This window comes from Pollicipes pollicipes, unplaced genomic scaffold (assembly GCF_011947565.3).
Source record: "Pollicipes pollicipes isolate AB1234 unplaced genomic scaffold, Ppol_2.1 Scaffold_4219;HRSCAF=4965_pilon_pilon_pilon, whole genome shotgun sequence".
NCBI lineage: Eukaryota > Metazoa > Arthropoda > Thecostraca > Pollicipedomorpha > Pollicipedidae > Pollicipes > Pollicipes pollicipes.
In genome coordinates this window covers 8,950,064-8,969,580 of record NW_023596448.1, presented here as the reverse complement: position 1 = coordinate 8,969,580, position 19,517 = coordinate 8,950,064, and the positions used below count along the sequence as shown (strand labels likewise).

The following is a 19,517-nucleotide window of genomic DNA, read 5'->3' as shown; positions in this document are numbered from 1 at the left end:
GACGAGTTAATAAGTTTTAAAAGGCAAAACGACACCTACACAAATTTAAGCCTTGTCCAGACCGTTGCTTACAATGTTTTGAAATGTTACCGAACCACGTACGAACGGGGACAACCGAACCTGAAAAGTCCCGACGCATGGGATTTTGCTCCACATCAGCAGCATGCTACCCACGGCACTGTGTCCCCCCCCCCCCCCCCCAGCGCGACAGCCTCCGGCAATTGGATGTACTGTCCTGGTCACGTGCACGAGCGTCGATAGCACGTGATTTACAATTGCGGAGCATTGGGAGCCTGGGTTCCCAGCGGGAACAAAACCAAGTGTTTCGTGGCAAAAGAGGGCTATTGGCTCGTGCAACTCTGCGGCCAATGCCCCACTGCTGCACGCGCCCTGGTTTACCACTGGATGTCGCCGAGGTTGGAGGAAATAAATAGCTGGTAAGCTACGAAAAAAGAAATCGCTGCGAAGTTCTACGATTTTGATTGAAGCGCTGTCTGTGCCCTTCCTCGGCACTGGTTTATAAGGGACGCCGCACTAGCAGACATGGGTCGATTGTAGATGGCGCTAGTAGCTGCTGGCATTCTGATCGGGTGAATATTTAGGACAGTCCGAGGCATGCATGTTCATCAGGGACAACAAAGGTGTATTTCGGTGTATAAATGAAGTGCATGACATAGAAATATATTACGCGCCAAGAGGTTGCATTTCGTAAAGCAGCTTAAGCGCATGTATGTGTTTACCTCCCTTTAGTATGAACAGCTCTACGCGCGCTGCAACATATATGCATGTAATATAACTACAAGTCAAGTGTGTTCTATGCTTGCAACTAGATTCCAAAACGTTACTTCCAACATAAATTTTCCGCTTGTCAAAAAGGCAAGATGTCAACTGTCAAAAAGTACAGGCCTTCAAAGAATAATTATATTCATGGATTGGAACTGACTGGATGCGAGTTTTCCCCAAAGCGTTGATCAGATCTAGATTCTATCTAACAATTTGTTGACATAGTTGGGTCGGAAGAAACCGACAAGGAAATGGCCGGGCTATGGAATAGTAATGGTGCGAATGCCTGCAACATTAGATATTTGGCTTTAAACCATAGCCGACTCGTGTGTATTATTTGATTTATTTACTCTGATGCGTTAAATCGGCGTGAATTTGACGTTCGTCAAACAAGCGGGCTCAACACGGACCGAATTAAAGCTGATGTCTTGGATTGGGGTGGATCTTTAAAGCTGATGTCTTGGATTGGGGTGGATCTTGGGCGGTCAGTCCCCGGAGCGCTCGGTTACAAAGCGCTCAGCAATCCATTTGTCGAGGGTGCCTTCTTTTGAAAGCTCCAATGAATATGACCTCAATTGTGCTCCAGACCATGCCATGCAAAGAGCATGCAGTCTACAGGGAAGCCCGCGGGACAGTTCATTCATTAAGCAATGCGCCTTCAGCAGAATCACTCGACCTCGCTGGAACTTGTGTGCAAAGCACTTACGTATGATATAATTGCCTATCCGCCTAGCGACATTCACTTCCCAGCGCGAAATAAAACGTCGCCGTAAGAAAATCGAAAGACTCATATTTGCTGGCAGACACTTTGAATGCCACCACTGCTTGGGTACGCGGCAGGCGACAGAGCCGGCCATTCAGGCACCGGCCTCAGCGTGAAACAAAGGCCCACGGGCGGGCGAGCCCGCCGCCCGCGGGCCTCAGGGAGCACCTTTTGTTCCGGGCCGCCGCGGCCAAACCATGTTTACACGAGCTGTCGGCGGGCTGGCGAGGTCTTGACCCCCGATGATTAGAACGCCATGCGCGGCCGCCTGTGCGGCTGCTGCCGGCAGCGGCGTCGCCACGCGTTTCCACCGGAGCATCCCGGTGAGTCGTTTACAGCTCGCATCAAAGGCGGGTAAGGGCCAGTGCTTCTGTTTGATTTTGACTACGGATAAACTTAGGTGACATTTTCTGTGTTCTGTGGTTAGTCTGAGAACCGCGGTAATTGCGCTGTTGTTGTGTGAAAATTTTAAACCACCAAATATTAGGATAATTACAGCCTAAAAAGAAACAATACCCAAGCGTTCCGTCCAACAAACTATTTTCAAGTTATGTTGACATATGACTCTAGGTATGTGTGAAAGCTAATGACTTGAAAGACTGAATAGCCTGTGGGCGCTGCTCACCACTTTCTCGCCTGCTTGCTGTCCGTGATGTATTAACATTTCATCTCCATGCTCATTACCCGCGGAGTTGTTGCATGCGAAGCGATACCGTGAGCCTCTTCAAATGCTTTGTAAGCCTGACCAACTATAGGCTTATAAATTTGATTTACCTGAGGGCAGAGGATGTATCTCAGAAACGTTCTGCTCACAATAAACGTGCAGCCTTGTGTTAACTGCAATGTGTATGACGACGCTCGGAAATGTCGTTTTTAATTTGCCCAACGAAACTTATGTCCAATACGAAGGTTGGAAAAGGACTGAGCAACTAAAAAGTGTAACTGTGCCTATATGTATGCATGCATGCATATGGCCCGTTATACATAGCGTCATCACGTAGCGTGTGTGTGTGTGTGTGTGTGTGTGTGTGTGTGTGTGTGTGTGTGTGTGTGTGTGTGTGTGTGTGTGTGTGTGTGTGTGTGTGTGTGTGTGTGTGTGTGTGTGTGTGTGTGTGTGTGTGTGTGTGTGTGTGTGTGTGTGTGTGTGTGTGTGTGTGTGTGTGTGGTGTGTGTGTGTGTGTGTGTGTGTGTGTGTGTGTGTGTGTGTGTGTGTGTGGTGTGTGTGTGTGTGTGTGTGTGTGTGTGTGTGTGTGTGTGTGTGTGTGTGTGTGTGTGTGTGTGTGTGTGTGTGTGTGTGTGTGTGTGTGTGTGTGTGTGTGTGTGTGTGTGTGTGTGTGTGTGTGTGTGTGTGTGTGTGTGTGTGTGTGTGTGTGTGTGTGTGTGTGTGTGTGTGTGTGTGTGTATCTGTATATCTTATCAGAATATTTTCCTTCGTGCACGTTCCATTAAAAACGTTTGCTGGTTCTGCATAAGCAAACTCCGCCATGCAACGTCCGAGGTTCCGGGCTTTTGACTTAGCAGTATCGTTAATATAAACGACTGTTCGCACAAAATCACTCACATTTTCGTTGATATCTGTGCGGTTTAACATTTATAGATCTTTTCCAAGCATCACAGAAATATGCATGACAGAACTAGTTAGTTTAAGTTTTTGAGAGCCAAAGTAATGCATCGTTATCTTAAAGAATGTTCCACATTTGGATGGAGTTGTAAGCTGAAATAGCTATCTTCAAGACTATGCGGTGCAGTTCTCAGCCTCGCCCTTCTTAACACTTAAACCCTGTTAATTTCCGACCTATATGCCCACGAAAATGTGCGGACTTATTCGGGTAGGCTATACCAAGGCCCCCAGGCATTCATGACGTCATAAAAACTCCTTAAAAATAGTTCCATTTTATTGGTCATACGGTGATCAAGGCCAATAAAAATATGTTTGTCGAGCTATGGCTATCTGACGTTCGGGAGCACGGATTCAGATATAACGGCCGCCAACTGGCTCTCAATCAAAAAGCTGTGCAAGGTGCAATGACGCAATCAAACAATGACGTAATGCGTAGTAAGTTTATTAAACATAGAAATTGTATTGTCTAGAGCAGTCTTTGCCACCTATAGTATACTGATAGCGATAAGTGAGCTCATTTCACCATATCTGATGCTTGCTCCAATATTTTCAAAAATGGAGCATTCCCTTTAAGACAGCGATGCATATCCTTCGTCCTCAAAAACTCAAAACTTACTACTTGAGCCATTTATATTTGTCCGACCATGAAAAAAGTTTACGAAACGTTAGACTCAAGAGATATCAACGAATGTCGGAGTGATTTTATACCAGCAATCTTTTATCTTAACAATACTGCTAAGTCGAAAACCAGGAACATCAGGCAACGCATTAAGGAGCGTCTCAATATAAAATAATTGATTGTTTTCAATCAACCATCCACAAATGTATAAATTCCGTTAAAATCAAAGCGCACCCAACATTGATGATTGCTTTCATGTCTTGCGTAATAAATCTGATGACAGCTTTCGTCAGGCGTACATGCACGATAAAACTTTAAGACAAAAATCATCAATGGTAAGTCTGCCGTGATTTTTAACAAAATAGATATGAAAGATGATATGCTTCCTAAGTCTGAGTTGTATCTCATACAAGTATTTAGTGAGTTTTTTGTATGCATATTTGTGTATAGATATTACATATGTATGTATATATACATATATATATATATATATATATATATATATATATATATATATATATATATATATAGCATAGCGCCATTATGTATGCGTCAAGACTTAACTCATTTGTTTATTCAGCCTTCGTTACGACGAATTGTCACTAGGATCACGAATGTTTTTCTCCATTCAACTGGCGCATCACATGCTGATTGCAGTACTTCACGGAACTCCGTGAGCATTTTGGGTGACAGTGCTTCGTCGTTTTGCTTACCAGGCCATCCATCTGATTGCCGCGCTCCCTGAAGTATCTCGGGCAAGCCGTGCTGTCAGATCGAGCCAACAATCTCGATAGCCGGGATGGTGAAGGTGACCTTGACCAAGGCGTTTGAGACGGCTGCTGGGCTGGCGCTGGGGGCGCTCTGGCTGACATTAACATGGGAGCAGTACAGCAGGTGAGGCGCGTCTAACTGAAGAGTCTCGGCTACTTCAGAATGTGGGGTCCCGGTAAAAAGCCTCCCAAATGGAAGCTGAAGAGGCATTAACTCGCAGTTTTCCGCGTTCGGGAAGGCCCGAGTTACCGCTCGTGCTGGGTGGTTTGAAGTGCCCTGATGATATACGCAGTGATACGTATACGTGCCGTGTAATGGTTGGCTGCGGGTGGTGAATGAATGATCGAACTAATATAGTGCTGCATAGTAATTAAGGATGCACACAAATGTTTTGAAATGTTTGCATATGCGATGCAACTTGTCATTATCCCAACGAGCAAACGCTTGAAACTGAAATATTCCATCTCTGTGTTTCTGGGGTGACTTCCGAGGCACTTCAGGTAGGCCCCTTAAATGCTCAACGTCTTCCAGATAATAACTTTGATACCTGTACAGGGTATCAGGGCCTTCATACCTTTACATCGATGTCCGTTTTAGTTATAAAACCATGACGTCATCAGTGATTGGCTGCACTGCTATTTTTGATTTGAAAACAGTCGTTAACCACTAACTCTATGGTTTCGGATCGTCTTAAAGTTACTCGTCGGCCGGTTTGTCTTTGTGTCAGTCAGCGTGTCATGTCGTAAAGATCACAAAAGTTTATCAACAAAGGCCATGTAGGGCGGGAAGTTTAGGACAAAGAGGGCTTGGGCCGCCAATTTGTGGTCAACAGGTCGGTAAACTAACATTTTCGTATCGGTGAGCGGTATGGGTCATGTAAACCGAGAAAACAGAAATATCATGTGCAACACGCTGACCTTGACCATGGCATGACCTCACCTTGATATATTCTTTGCAAGCATCTTGATGTGATTCTAAAGCACAAGAGCACGCCTTTTCGTTTGATGCCACTTAAAAAACTATCCCACCTTATTAATTCATGCTAGAAGGCTCCGAGTGCATTTGAAAATAAGATGCACTTTTCAGGCATGAGGTGCGATTTGTGACATCACCTGTTACGTCATCGATTCACAGGTGATATTACCAGATCCATCGGCTGCCTGTCTGAACTAACCAGATCTATCGGCTGCCGTTTGAACTAACCCTAGGTGGTCGTGATTAATGAAACATACCCCCACACGGTACTTCGCTAAGGTTGGATCGCTGAATAATTTAAAGGAGATGTTCCACATTTGAATACATTGAAGCCAGCGTCTGATATGATGAAATAAGCTTACTTATCATCATTGGTATACTTTTAGGTGGAGAAGACCGCTCCAAACGCCACAATTTATCTGTTGGGTGAATATGATCCTCCATACATCATTCTGTAATTACGTCATCATACCTTGCACAACATTTATTTAAAGCTAACTGACGGCCGTCATGTCTCGAAGTCGTGCCTGCGAGCACCAGAAATAAACGACTCCACAAACATATTTTTCTTGGCCTTGATTGCCGCATGGCAATGAAGTGGCAGGATTTGAATGACGTTATTATGACGTCATGCGTGCCTGGGTGACCGTGAAATAGTCCCCGAAATAGTCTGCACATCTTGCGCCTGCATAGCTCAGAAACTAGAAGGCCTTAGGTCTTAAAAAGGGCAGGGTTGTGGACTGCACCGAATGATCTTCAAGGTGGCTATGTCAGTTGAAAACCCCCATGGAAATGTGGAACACTCCCTTTAACTAATACAACACTCGTAGTGAAAAATGACACCCGCGGCACCTTATATGTAGAATGCGACACAACTGCGTCATTGTGTTAATATATGATAGGCAACAATCTTACCTCTCTACACCCACAACCTGACATTCTAAAACTACCTATCACCTTTCGAAATCTCTTGATACAGGTACCGTTCCGAGCCGGTGGTGACCTCCATGGACATGACTTATTACAAGGTTCCCAGCTTCACATTGTGCCCCAAATACCGCGCGAACCTGACACGTCTTCTTGAGCTGCAGGTGAGGACGACGCAAAACGAGCCAAGATCTTGCATGTCTTGCCCCTTCTTTTTACCTTGTTTTAGTTCACTGATCACGAAACGTACCTTTTGGCATCAGAGAGTACCAAAAGGTGTCTTTTTGAAACCGCCCGAATAACCTGTGGTTGCTGCAAATTAAGCGAAATGAGACCATCGATTTTTCGTCGCTCTGCGTGAAACTATGACCCCGTCGTTGAGCCAATCAGTAAAAGGCAGTAACTAGTCATCACCGGTGATAAGCGATTGCCGCGAAAGCGCAGCTTCATATCGACGACGCCAGTCGGAACACTATCACACGTCACATAATTCTCAGGCGTGCCGTTTTCGCAGAACTACGTGCAACCGGTGAACCCGAATGGCTTCTGGCTCTTCTACAACAGCAGCTTCGGCAGTCCGGACCAGTTCGTGGTGGACTACCTCGGCCTGCCTGTCAGGCGGCTCCTCTACCTCTGCAACGACTTGGACTGCATGCCGATGCGCTCCAACCGGTGGAATGGCTCCCACCCGGCGCAGGAGTACCCGGGGCCCGTGTACGAGACGCGTCAGGGCACGTGGCTGCCGTACATCACGCGCCGGGGCCTCTGCCACACGTACCGGCCGAGGCCCTCCGTCTCCCAGGCGTATTCACGGTACCTTGACAACAGGGGACCGCAGATGGTGCTGCATCGTTTTGTGGAGGACTTCGTGCTCGACTCGTCCTACAGCTTGCTGGTGCGTGCTGGCGCTGCGCACAGCGCCGAGCGATGCAGAGAGTCCGGCCATTCTGTTGAGGTCAGGGGGGGGGGGGGGGTAGGTGACATGTCCGGGATTTGCGCAGCCTGCATGAGATATCGAACTTGTTTTGGATTTTGAGAAGTCTAAAAGATCGCAGATGAAATATGCTTTGATTCGTCCATCAATACTATACTTGAGGTAAAAAAAAACTGGGGTCTCAAATACACCCTTCACCGTATTGGGCCTGAAGGGACTGACACCTCTTAAGACTAAAGACATGGCGGACATGGAAAGCCACCAGACCGACACCTCTTAAGCATCTACGATTTTCACTCTACCGCCCATGGATGTCATAGGGTCGCAGCGATTCACAATTTTTGAAGCACCGTCGCATAATTGTTATGTATGGAATGGGAACATGCTGCGATACCGTGCCGGTGCCGAACAGCTTTAAGGATGCGATACAAGGTCCAGCGGTGTACCCTAGTCGATAGTAAACATACGTCAGTACACAAATATCATGAGTGTCGTATCAAAGTTAAAAGACAGACACGTGTCGCAGTCGCACTCGGCACACAGTACGCGCGAACATGCCACATTGATGCACGCCACCCGAGTCAGGCACGTGACATGTCATGCATCGATAGCAGTTGCCACATCATGCTGAATTGTGCTTCACCATATCAGATTTTGCCAAGTAAAATTAGCGCGTAAACTGTTTTCAATTTTGTTCTTAATTGAAGAACCCTTTGGAAAATGACTATATGTGCGCCCTATCCTCTTTTCCTTTCTCCTCTTGCCCTCCCCCATAACACACAGCCACCTCTCTTTTCCTTTCTCCTCTTTCCCTCCCCCATAACACACAGCCACCTCTCTTTTCATTCCTCTGTTTCCCCCTTCCCTTCTTCCCCTTCTTCGGCTGCCTCTCTTTTCCATCCTCTACCTTGCCCTTCCTCTCTTCCCTTCTTCGGCCGCCTCTCTTTTCTATCTTCTACCTTGCCCTTCCTCTCTTCCCCTTCTTCGGCCGCCTCTCTTTTCCATCCTCTGCCTTGCCCTTCCTCTCTTCCCCTTCTTCGGGCGACTCTCTTTTCCTCCCTCTACCTCCCCCTCCCTTTCTTCCCCTTCACGGGCTGCCTCTCTTTTCCTTCCTCTACCTCCCCCTCCCTTTCTTCCCCTTCTTCGGCCGCCTCTCTTTTCCTTCCTCTACCTCCCCCTCTCTTTCTTCCCCTTTATTGGCTGCCTCTCCTTTCCTTCTTCTACCTCCCCCTCCCTTTCTTCTCCTACCTTGGCCGCCTCTCTTCTTCTCAGACGGCGCTCCCCTCACCTCATAGCATCCGCCTGCTTCTTTCTCTCTTTCCCCGTCTTTCTGGCAAGCATTTCGCTCCTCTGTCCGTTGATCGCCGCTCACCTATCCACCTTCCTCAGATATCGGCTCGCCTGCCTGACAGACTCGTCCCTGATTCTACTGTCGTTCAGTCGACTAGTGATTTGAACAACAAAGAATGGAGTCAAATCCAGATATTTTCAGTAATCAACTTCCCATTTCAAGCGACTATTAACATCGGAACCCATTTAGAATCTTCCCTCAGCGGGGATAGGTATGCTGTATCTTATTCCGCATTGGTATAACGTTATTGCTATTGGAAATATGGCAGATAGCACATAAATACACATATTTCCGTTCACATATTCACGCGATCGTGTTTGCGCGCACAAACATATACCTCGACATGTAAGGCAGTCTTTTACCTGAATTTAACGCATGGAACAGCACAGAGCAGAAGCTATTACCAAAATGAAGGGACAGCAACATAACTGCTTTGCATGCTTATGTTTAACACTCGCCCGGGTGGCCGGTTAAATACCAGTCGCTCGGGGGGGGGGGGGGAAGGGTCAACTTGCCTCCCCTAATATCTCAAAGACCAAGAGAGCTAGAAACACGGAGTCACAGGTTCGAATGCCCTGTGTGTCAACTACCTTTTTATCAAAACTTTAAGTTTTTGGTCGTGACCTACGGCTAAATAAGGTCAAACAATGTCAAACTCAAATTGGTGTCCAAAGTACCCCCAGACCTCCTCATGCAACCGCCTTGCCCAGACCTCCTCATGCAGCCCAGATACCTGTTCTAAGCAAAAGGTCGCTGGTCTTAATCTAAGATCAGTAACCTTCTCTGACCTCTAAGAGATTATGATGACAAAAATCCTGCGAGATTGTTCTGAGTTTTTAATTTGAACAAGCGTCAAGGATTGCGATAGGCGGTACGTTCCTGAAAATCAAATGTTGGCCCGTATCATTTTAAGTCATTGATCTACTATGACCAATAAGTGCATGGAAGATATCTGTCGTGTTTCCTGTCGTTGATAAGTACATATACGCATCAGACTAGCCTATAGCGCAAGCTCTTCAGCAATACGGCAGTATGGTTTTGACAATGGGCTGGCCTTCATACCTGACCCAGGTTTAATGGAATAAGTCGTGATCCTAAACTAAAGTTCTAATTATAGAATAAACTATGCCAGAAAGGCATAGCTTTGTCTAATACTCCGTCGCATCAGATTGAGCTATTCCCTGGAAGCTGCTTTCGCTGACAGCCATACCCTGACTTTGACATGCCCTAGTTCAGCGACCTCACAAGGTACATCTAGTTTTTATGGCAAAAGACCGACTATTCATGTACCTATAACTGTGCACAATTTGGCGTGGCTGCGACGCGTCCTTCGTAAATTATTTGGAAACAGCCAGGGAGGGGGGGGGGGGGGAATCATTCTAACCCACCCGAGCGCGTGTTAGCAATGAATGTCTTGGCTTATGGACAATAGTGATGTATGTAAATTAGCTTTAATTCATAGAAAGTCGAGAATAGGCGAAGAGTGCGTTGCTGCCGAACTGTGGCATCTTGGGCCCCCAACGCATATGATCCCCCATTCCTACCTTTGCTGGACCAGCAACTGAACAGCCCGTTTGCATATTGGATACTAACTGGCTAGCTCTCACTGTACGGTGTCCACCCGACCTTGCGCACACCCGAGAGCTTGCGGCCGGTCATCTCGTGAATTTGATAACTTCAAAGAGAAATCAAATCTATTCCGATTCTGTCACAAGCATTGATTAATTCAAAAGCCGGTTCAATGGAGTAACACATGGAGCCGAATCCGCATCCGATCCTGGCCGAACCAGAATCGCTTCGGAACTTAAATCGATTCCGCCGAAATCACCCCGAGTCTGCTGTCTGACGGAGCTCCCCCCCCCTCGTTCCCGCCCCTGATCGGCAGTTGCACGGCCGGGAGGGGCCCACGCCCGACGCCACCTACCAGCTGCTAACCAACGGCATCGTCATCGAGGGCCACATTGCGATCTCGCTGATCTGCAGCTTCGGCCTTACCGTTACGGTCCGCGAGAACCTACGACGCGCCCCCTGCAACGACGACCCGAGCTACCGACATGTACGGGTGCGTATCGAAGGTGCGCCTGGGGTACATTCGCCACCGGGTTTAAGAACACCGATCTCGAATATCACGTTAGTTTGGAGACGATTTGCACAGGTAAGTGTTGAAATCACGTTCGAAATATTTTAAAGAAGTTTATTTCCGCTGCTTCTGCAAAGGATGCGATTGGTTTTGGTGCCAGCCTGACGTCATCAGAAGACACCAACTTTTTGTCCGCAGTTTGAAAACCAATGCTGATCGTCTTTTTTTACATCTGATGCAATTTTGCGCTTAGGTGCCTATGACAGGTAGATCACTCCGTTGCTTGGCCATACATGTTGCAGTGTGATGACGTGAAGGTTCCACCTTATCTCCACATGTCATTCCTGGTCACGCAACTGCTGCCATATTTTTCGCTTTTTTGGTAGCCATGCTTATGGTCTGGGGATGGCCATGATTATTCTGAGTAGAAGTGGGAATGTGAAGCGATCACGTCGTCAGTTTGTGCAACAATCGCTGAGTCCAATGCATTACGTGTGGCGTTGACACAATGAACGTAGAAATTTGAAGCTCGTTTTCGATGTAAGGATGCGGAAAAGCAAGAGACCAAGCGGATTTCGGAAGATGTCACCGGTGTTCGCTCCCAACGTGTGCCACATAACACGCTTGGAAGTTTGCTCATACCTGAAATGAGGTTAACGCCAAACGCAGCCGCGGTCCGTTCTCAGTAGGCCTTCGCTTCAACATCAGATATTCGTGGTGGCGAGAGGGTGGTCAGTGTCCACTCTCTGCAGAATGGCTGGCCTCCGCAAAACCACACTCAACTGATTTTACAAAAAATTGGCCTAGCCGGTTTAATCCTTGACGCTTTCATGCATTCATTTTTTCACCCATCATCCAGATCAAGATCAGATTGCCCACAGCCTTACCTCAAACTGCACCAGAATTGTCACATGTGCTGACAAATAAGGAAATTGAAACTAAATCTTAAAACAAGGGAAAAATTACACCTCTGTGTGACATAACAACGATGAGCCAACGTTTCGCGGTATGGAACGCGAGTAGAAAATAACGAGGAAGCCAGCAGAAATGGAAATATGAATAGATACCAGACGCTATCGCTTTCCTCAAATATTTTGAGCTTAATTTCGGCCCATTCCAACGGCCAAAATCGAGCACAAAATCGAACACCAGAACGGGTTTTAAGGAAGATGTTTTGCATTTAACGCTGTCGATATATTTTTTAGTGCCAAAGACTGCTCTATTTCACAACATTTCGCTGTTTAGTACACATGCTCCTGAATACGTCATCGTTTCGTTGCGTCATGGAACGCTTGTATGACGTCAGGGTGGCCGTCAAACTGGCCTTGCAGAATCGCCACTGCACCGGACCAGCTGTCTCAGTTGTAGCAGTCCAGCCTGTCACGAGGTGTCGAATTATCGGTGTGTTGTTTGTCGAACTACAATATTGTGACGTGTGCGTGCTTTGGCCCTTTCTTGCGGTGTTCTTGCATATTTGTCCATGATTTTATATTGTTTACCTGCAATCCACATGTTCAGTTGTGGCCCAGTCTTATTTCCGTCACAACTCGTGTCACTGCCCGATTTCCTGTGTGATACAATAGGAAACGTGATTCGTGTTCGAAAGTTGCACTGAACACTGGACATTGGTCGAGGGACAACTGAACCCGTCGATGCCAGAAATCGTGCTGACGTACGCCAGGCACGAATAACTTGATAATATTTTCCTTGGCCCTGACGACTACATCACCAATGAGGTGGCAATATTCGCGTGACGGTGGCCTTGAAATAGTCCATAAGAAATCGTGTGCGCGAGCTCAGTGACGCCAACCACAGAAGCCAGAGGATTTAAGTCTAAAAAGGGAAGGGCTGTGAACTGCACTGAGTTATCTTCAAACTGGCTACCTCAATTCAAAACCCGATACAAATATGGAACGTTCCCTTCAATCCAGGTTATGCGATGTTGTTCGTGTCGAGCTGACGGCAGCCTTTTTGTTGGCAACAGCAGCAGTGTGACACTTACCATCCAACAGGATACACGTTTCCTTACAATCGTCGCCTCACGTCACTTTACAATCGCGAGAGCATGTGTTACACTAATCACAACATGTACTTCAATTGATGCATTGCCATGCATCTTGGCTCAGCATTTCAGACCTTCACACTTGATCGCGAGTCCCAGTCGTGCACCTTGCACATTGCAATCTGTCTCCCGAAAATGATAAAAAACTACGAAATTTTCTCATGGGTCTCTTTGAGCTTTTCACTCACACAAAAACGCAGTTTAAAATCTGCACTTGAAGACATCTATGTCCCCAATTCCACACCGGTCAGTGCGCAGGTGATAACGTAAGGAGGTGAAAACGTGTACAGATTGGCGACCAAGGGCGTATCGATAAGCAGGAGCTTATCGATGAACAGGAGCGTGTCGATGAACAGGTGCTTGACGATGAGCAGGAGCTTGTCGATGAACAAGAGCTTGTGGGTGGGCAGGAGCGTATCAATAACCAGGAGTTTGTCTATGAACAGGAGCTTGTCGATGGGCAGGAGCTTGTCGATGAGCAAGAGATTGTCGGTGAGCAGGAGCGTGTCGATAACCAGGAGTTTGTCTATGAACAGGAGCTTTTCGATGAGCAGGAGTTTGTCGATGAGCAAGAGCTTGTCGGTGAGCAGGAGCGTGTCGATAACCAGGAGTGTGTCTATGAACAGGAGCTTGTCAATGAGCAAGAGCTTGTCGGTTAGCAGGAGCGTGTCGATAAGCAGGAGTTTGTCTATGAACAGGAGCCTGAAGCTCATTTTGTGGATAGATATAGACACAAAGGATTCATGGGCACGATAAAAAATGGTTAGAGGTAGATGTGAAATGCATTATGGAAATATATGCCATTCTTTCCCTTATTGTTTTTGGAAATGAACCATGCCTTCTTGCTCACATTACAAAGTTTCACGTGCAGCGACTTTTACCGATACTCTGACGGCAGTGCGTGATGACGGCAATGGTCCTGGCGGCAGTGCATGATGACGGCAATGGTCCTGGCGGCAGCGCATGATGACGGCAATGGTCCTGGCGGCAGTGCATGGAGCAGTGCATGTGGAGGATGGTAATACGGAGAGCCGGCCTCCACTGCCGCGCCCCCTGGATGTCCTTCAACGGCCCGAGCGACCTCGAGAAGAACTTTGACCTTCCCGACCCGGAAATGTGTACCGACGGAGAACAGCTGCAGCTACTCTCGGACACCGAGTTTGTAAGCAATTTGTGGAAGCGGACTATTGAAGCCGGCCTTTTTCAACCAATTTTGCTCAACGGGATGGCCACCCTATGACACAATGCAAGCTATTAACATAGCGAAATATCTTCCTCAACCCTTTGTTGTGCTACCAATGTTGTACCAGTGGATGGCCATCCGTATGAAAGCACGCATACTATTTTCAGAAGAAAATATATTCCCAAACGTTGCGTTACTTTTTGCCGTATGTTACAGCGCTAGTTACGGGCAGCACGGAGCGGGATATCGCGTGTCACCTTCCGTCGTATAGCAGTCAACAGTAGGCACGCCTCCGAAAAGGCATACAGGGTCTCCGCCTCGCTCGTTGTTTTCATACCATGTAGAGCCCGGCACTACCCTTTCAACACAGCTGCAGCTCACCGTGTTCCTCTCATATTTCTTTTTAGGAAATGCTGAAGGCAGACGTTAAAAGAGAATGCACCGGCTGTCCCGTCAGCTGCATCACAGAAACGTTCATCTCAAAGGTAAGACACAATGGGAATGCACCGGCTGTCCCGTCAGCTGCATGACAAAAACGTTCGTCACAAAGGTAAGACACAATGCCAAATTCAACACACCGACAGCTCGATATCTTAGATGTGGCAATAATGACATGCATCTGGAGTTAGAAGACAGGTGAACAGACACATTCTGTCTTCACATGCATGCCATCATTGTCACATCTAAGCTAACAAGTTGCCGTTGTGGTGAATTACCAACGCGAGCTTTATCAACATCGGTAGTCCATCAGTTACCAGTGCATGGTACACTACATTTCATTCTGATAGTACGTTATACTGCATTTACATTCATCTGAACATTTTTCATTGTAATCTTGTGTTAAATGCGACGTTCATACCCGCAGGATACGGAGCACGACAAGAGCTGGAATGAATACACGAACTCACTCCTCTCTCTGACCTACCGGATGCCGCCATTGATTCCGCGAGACACCTATCGGATCTCGTACGACGGTGTCGCCGCCCTGGCGGGCATCGGCGGCAACTTGGGACTGCTCCTTGGCTTCTCCGTGCTGACGGCGCTGGAGGTGGTGATGGCGCTGGCCGGCGGGTGCTGGGCGGCGCTGAGCTGGCTGCACAGCGGGTGTCTGCGGGGCGTGGGCGGTGCAGGCAGGAAGGTTGACTCGGCCAGTTCCAGTATGGACAGTGTCAGGTCACCGTACCAATAATACGTCTGCCACGCGTCCGTGACGTTCGAGACCCTCGGTCAGGGATGCAGGAGGCTCTGAGATGCCACGATGCTGAAAACGTCCTCTCCCCGGCCTGCAGGTACCGTTGAGCGGCGCAGGCGCTAGTCAAGCACTCATCGGCATAAACTCGGCCGTCGGTATCGAGGCGGGATTACAGGCACATTCCTTGTCGCGCACATTTTGATGGCATGAACGCTATAGGACCTCATTAGCCGCTGGAGTGATCTCACTCGCTGCATTTGTCACGCACAGGGGCCGCAGCCAAGAGCGGGGAAGGCGCAACCCCTCTCTTCGACGCCATTTTTGACCTTTTCACCACAGGTGACTTCAGACAGAAAGTTAAACATCGTTGGGATAGACTGTCATTGACCTGCCCCCCCCCCCTCCCCATCGCCCACCTTAAGGAAACCCTGGCTACGCCCCTGGTCAAATTGTCTTCTTTCCGTATATGCAGGAAAGGGACAGCCTTATCTTCTGCACTCTCACGTATTTGTCATGCATTTTGGCCTCGTGTTTCTACGCAGGACCCGTGGCACTTGCAAGCTATCACGTCACAGACCGACTAGCACCAACAATTTGGTACATTGGCGCTGGAGTCAGTCATTATTTCAGTTGGTCTTAACCTGTGATGTGAACACTAATCTCTCCACCGAGACGATCCGATGCATGACACCATTTTGCAACAGAAACTGGCCAAGCGTGGTTGATTGCTGATTTAGGGCACGCAACGGCGCGACATGACAGCTGGTGGCGAATTATGGGCTCAGAGGAAGGGCTTAAAGATGGGGCCTATTTGTTCATGCTGGGTTATCCCCGGGGTCTGAGGCTTGACTTGCACGGGGACCGCTCCAGTCGGGGACCGTTCCAGTCGACAATTGTTATGAGAGCTCGGGTGGAACCCGGCGCCGGGGTGGCTGGAATGCCAAATTGCGGCTGACACCCACAGCCTGGCCGCGCAGTGGCAAGAGGCTGCCGGGATGCCGGATGAAGCGGGGGATACGGATAACAGTAGATGAAGGTGGTTGAAACCGAAACCACGTGGCGATGCGCCTCGAGCCCTGCGCGTAGGCGTGAGAAAAGACTGCCGAGCACAGCGCCGCACCGTTGGGGAGGACGCACCGTACAGCGACGTCGCTCGTCTTGTCAGTGTTGTGTAGCTATCATCGTTGTAGTCACGCGTCTCTCGCTAAATATGCTCTGTGTTGCATCTAACTAAAAATGTGTGCAGTCTTAAGAGGCCTCGGCCAAACGCATGCGCGCCGCTATCATCACTGCAACCACGCGTATATCGCTGTATGTGCTATGTTGCTAAATACAAACTTGTGTTGCTTAAAGACGCTACTTCCAAGCGCATTTATAGTGAAGGCGCTTGAACCCAAACCACTACTGTTACCAGCCAACATTGCTGAACCCGAAAGAGTCGCCATCCTCACTCCTCTGTGCCCTGCATTTTCGCGGGCACGGCTATGTGGTCACCTGTTGTCTCGTAGTCTCGAAGGATGGCGCTAGCTGACAGGTTGGGGCCAGCTGCTCCCTCTGTGGAGTCTTTAACTGCATGCTATCTCATTATTTGCATGACGAGAGCTTGTGTAAAGCTTAATGAGACAAGTGTAGTAGGGTGTGTCATCGGTAACAAAACCATGTGAGACAAAGAAATTATTCGGCGCTGGGGCCCAAAAGTACGCGGCATAGCAAAGGTTCTTCCCAAAACCTTAAATTCGTGAGGCGCGAGTCGAGCGAAATATCGCCGTAAACCGACGCCCGGCGTTGCAGTCACCCAACGCTGGGCGGCGCCCGCCGCCGCAGGTAACACCGAGCCGCGGGCGGCAAGCGACACAAAATACCTTTGCGTAAAGAAACGATGCTAATGAGCGCTCCTTAAGCCGGCGTACGAGAATGTCACGGTCTAATGTCTAATATGCGGATCAGACATTACCCGATTGGTTGCCTTTTGGCGGAAACTTTATGTGCTGTTGATAATGAACTCGTACGAATATCCTGGTTAGTATTGCTTTAGACTTTCACTTCTCTAAGACAACTCACGTGGTGCAAACAAAGCTATGTATAGGATATGACTCGGAATATGTTGTCTGGCGTACAACGTAATAAGTGCAGCAAAGTCTGCAGCCTGTACCACGGACGTAGAGAGAGGGGCGGGGGCGGTAGGGTCACCCCATGCACATCTTGCTCCTTGCCGAGCCTGTGTAGTCGATGCACCGGCCCCTACACCAACTGCTCACAGACTGGAAACACAAAACACGTGTTGGCAGAGATCGCACGGTAGCAGAAATACCTTCGCAGCTGGGCTCCACACATTGCCGAAGCTCCAGCTCCAGCCCCAGACTTCCTCGGCAATGTGGCGCTGTGTCGCGCTCCTAGTGTGAACCAGATGGGGCAAGATGGCCAGCGGTGCCTGCAATTTGTTCCGCATCACACAGTCGCTGAGGTTTCGCAGTGGGGGCCATGTGACTGGTCCGTGCCAGGGAATCAGTTCGGCGTACCTCATGGCCCCGAAGTTTACCTCTGAGATGGCGAAGACCCTGGTCTGAAGAAGGCCCTCGGCTTGCTGCTCACGAGCGGCTCGACGATCGGAGCCGCCTGTTCGCGGACCATGCGCTTCTCATCCCACACCAAGTCCAGCAGCAGCTGTTCCGGACGGACCCAGTACCCGTTACGCTGGAGGACTGGCTGCACCGTGACCTATGTATGACTGCGGCAGATCGCGGAGCAGCGCGATGCCCCGGAATAAGTTGCGTAAGCCAAAGTCGCAGCCACTGTTTTGCCAGATGGCGGACCATACCGACACATAGTAACCGGCCACGCACTGGACGAGGTTCTTAAGAACGCTGCTGGAAGTCTCAGTAGAGATGTGAACTAGGAGCAGACCAACGGCCAGTGTCAACCATCTGAAAACAAGAGCGAATATATTAGAACAATTCGCTACGAACTGAGCATTAGATTACAAAAAATATTGCGCCTCTTTAGTGTATGCAACTATGCCGATATCCAGAGTCCTCGACTGTGACGGAATACATATCAACAAATATGCTAGTAAGCATGAACTAACCAGCAAATGATACGATATACTACGGCACAAGATATGATAATAAATAAATGCTCAACAGTGAGCACATGAAATACCGATTGATGCTTGATGGACTTTCAATACTCGTGGTTATAAACTCGAAGACAATGCGTTTTCATATTTACCTGGCATGGTTCGATGGTCCGATTCGCCGCTGGGCTACCACGATTCGGGCAGAGCCGTTTTGAATGCCGGAGGCCAGAAGGTACAACAGCTGCTGGTTGGTGCTCAGCTGCTGAATCAGGTCGACCGGCAAGTTTGGCACGTGCCCCGACCTAGGCTTGAATGCCACAACGTCCCTCTCCCAGACCTCTCCGACACATACGGTCCTGGGTTTCAGGACCCATCTTGCCGATGGGTCCTGAAAAATTTCGATCCCATGGTCGTGCCGCCAAAGCTCAGCAACAGATGGAGGAGGTTCAGCTGGTTGCCGCGCAGCTGGCAGATGAAACAGTGTACGGGTGACTCGGTGGCCAGCTCAAACAGCCGGAACACGTAGACCATCGTCTCGGTGTTGACGGCCGTGCCATCGCAGCCGAGCACATTGATGTGGCCATCGCACTGCGGGCTCACGGAGTGTAGCTCGTTGAACAAGAGCAGGGCGCGGCCGAGCTCGGACGTAAAATAAGTCACGTGGCGGCTGCCTGGCTCAGTGATGACAACCGCGAGTTTTTCGACGGCATTCGCCTGGCTCCGTGTGGCTCATGTAAATCCTGCCTTCGCGTCCGCCGGAGTATAGGATGTCAAACCTGACTCGTGGATTGCTCAAGCATTTTGATGTGCCGTCTCTTTTCTCCCTCTGTCTCTCGCGCAGCAGGTCTTCTCAGGATCTGCGATATTTGATTGCAAGTAGCCAGTCCATCTCTGATGTCTTGCTGAGAGGCGATGATAACAGCAGCGACCCGTTTCGAGCTACCGTAGCTGTCAACCGCCAGAGCGGTGTTAGTCAGATCTTTAACGTTATAATCTACAGTGGCAACGGTCTCAACCGGAACGAACAACCGGCGGCGTCGCCATCTTCCACCCTGTACGAAACCGGGAATGAATATATGAATCCGTGCGCTCAGCGGACGCGCCAGCGCTGAGCTTGCAGCGCTTGGTCCCGTAGCAGGCTCGGGATCAGCACTAGCAGCCAGCGCCAGCTCAGCAGGCG

The 19,517-nt window shown here is 48.8% G+C and overlaps 2 protein-coding genes across 2 annotated transcripts; both read left to right on the top strand.

Moving 5' to 3' along the window:
* Positions 1-1,816: 1,816 nt before the first annotated feature.
* On the top strand, positions 1,817-7,281 carry LOC119095770 (uncharacterized). The gene is made up of 5 exons (XM_037218625.1): positions 1,817-1,869; positions 4,503-4,680; positions 6,512-6,623; positions 6,974-7,184; positions 7,262-7,281. Exons 2-5 carry the CDS (start codon positions 4,586-4,588, stop codon positions 7,279-7,281), a joined length of 438 nt encoding a protein of 145 aa, XP_037074520.1. The 5' UTR covers positions 1,817-1,869; positions 4,503-4,585.
* On the top strand, positions 7,235-16,573 carry LOC119095928 (uncharacterized). The gene is made up of 5 exons (XM_037218781.1): positions 7,235-7,354; positions 10,630-10,806; positions 13,878-14,048; positions 14,477-14,554; positions 14,935-16,573. Exons 1-5 carry the CDS (start codon positions 7,298-7,300, stop codon positions 15,256-15,258), a joined length of 807 nt encoding a protein of 268 aa, XP_037074676.1. The 5' UTR covers positions 7,235-7,297; the 3' UTR covers positions 15,259-16,573.
* The last annotated feature ends 2,944 nt before the right edge of the window (positions 16,574-19,517 follow it).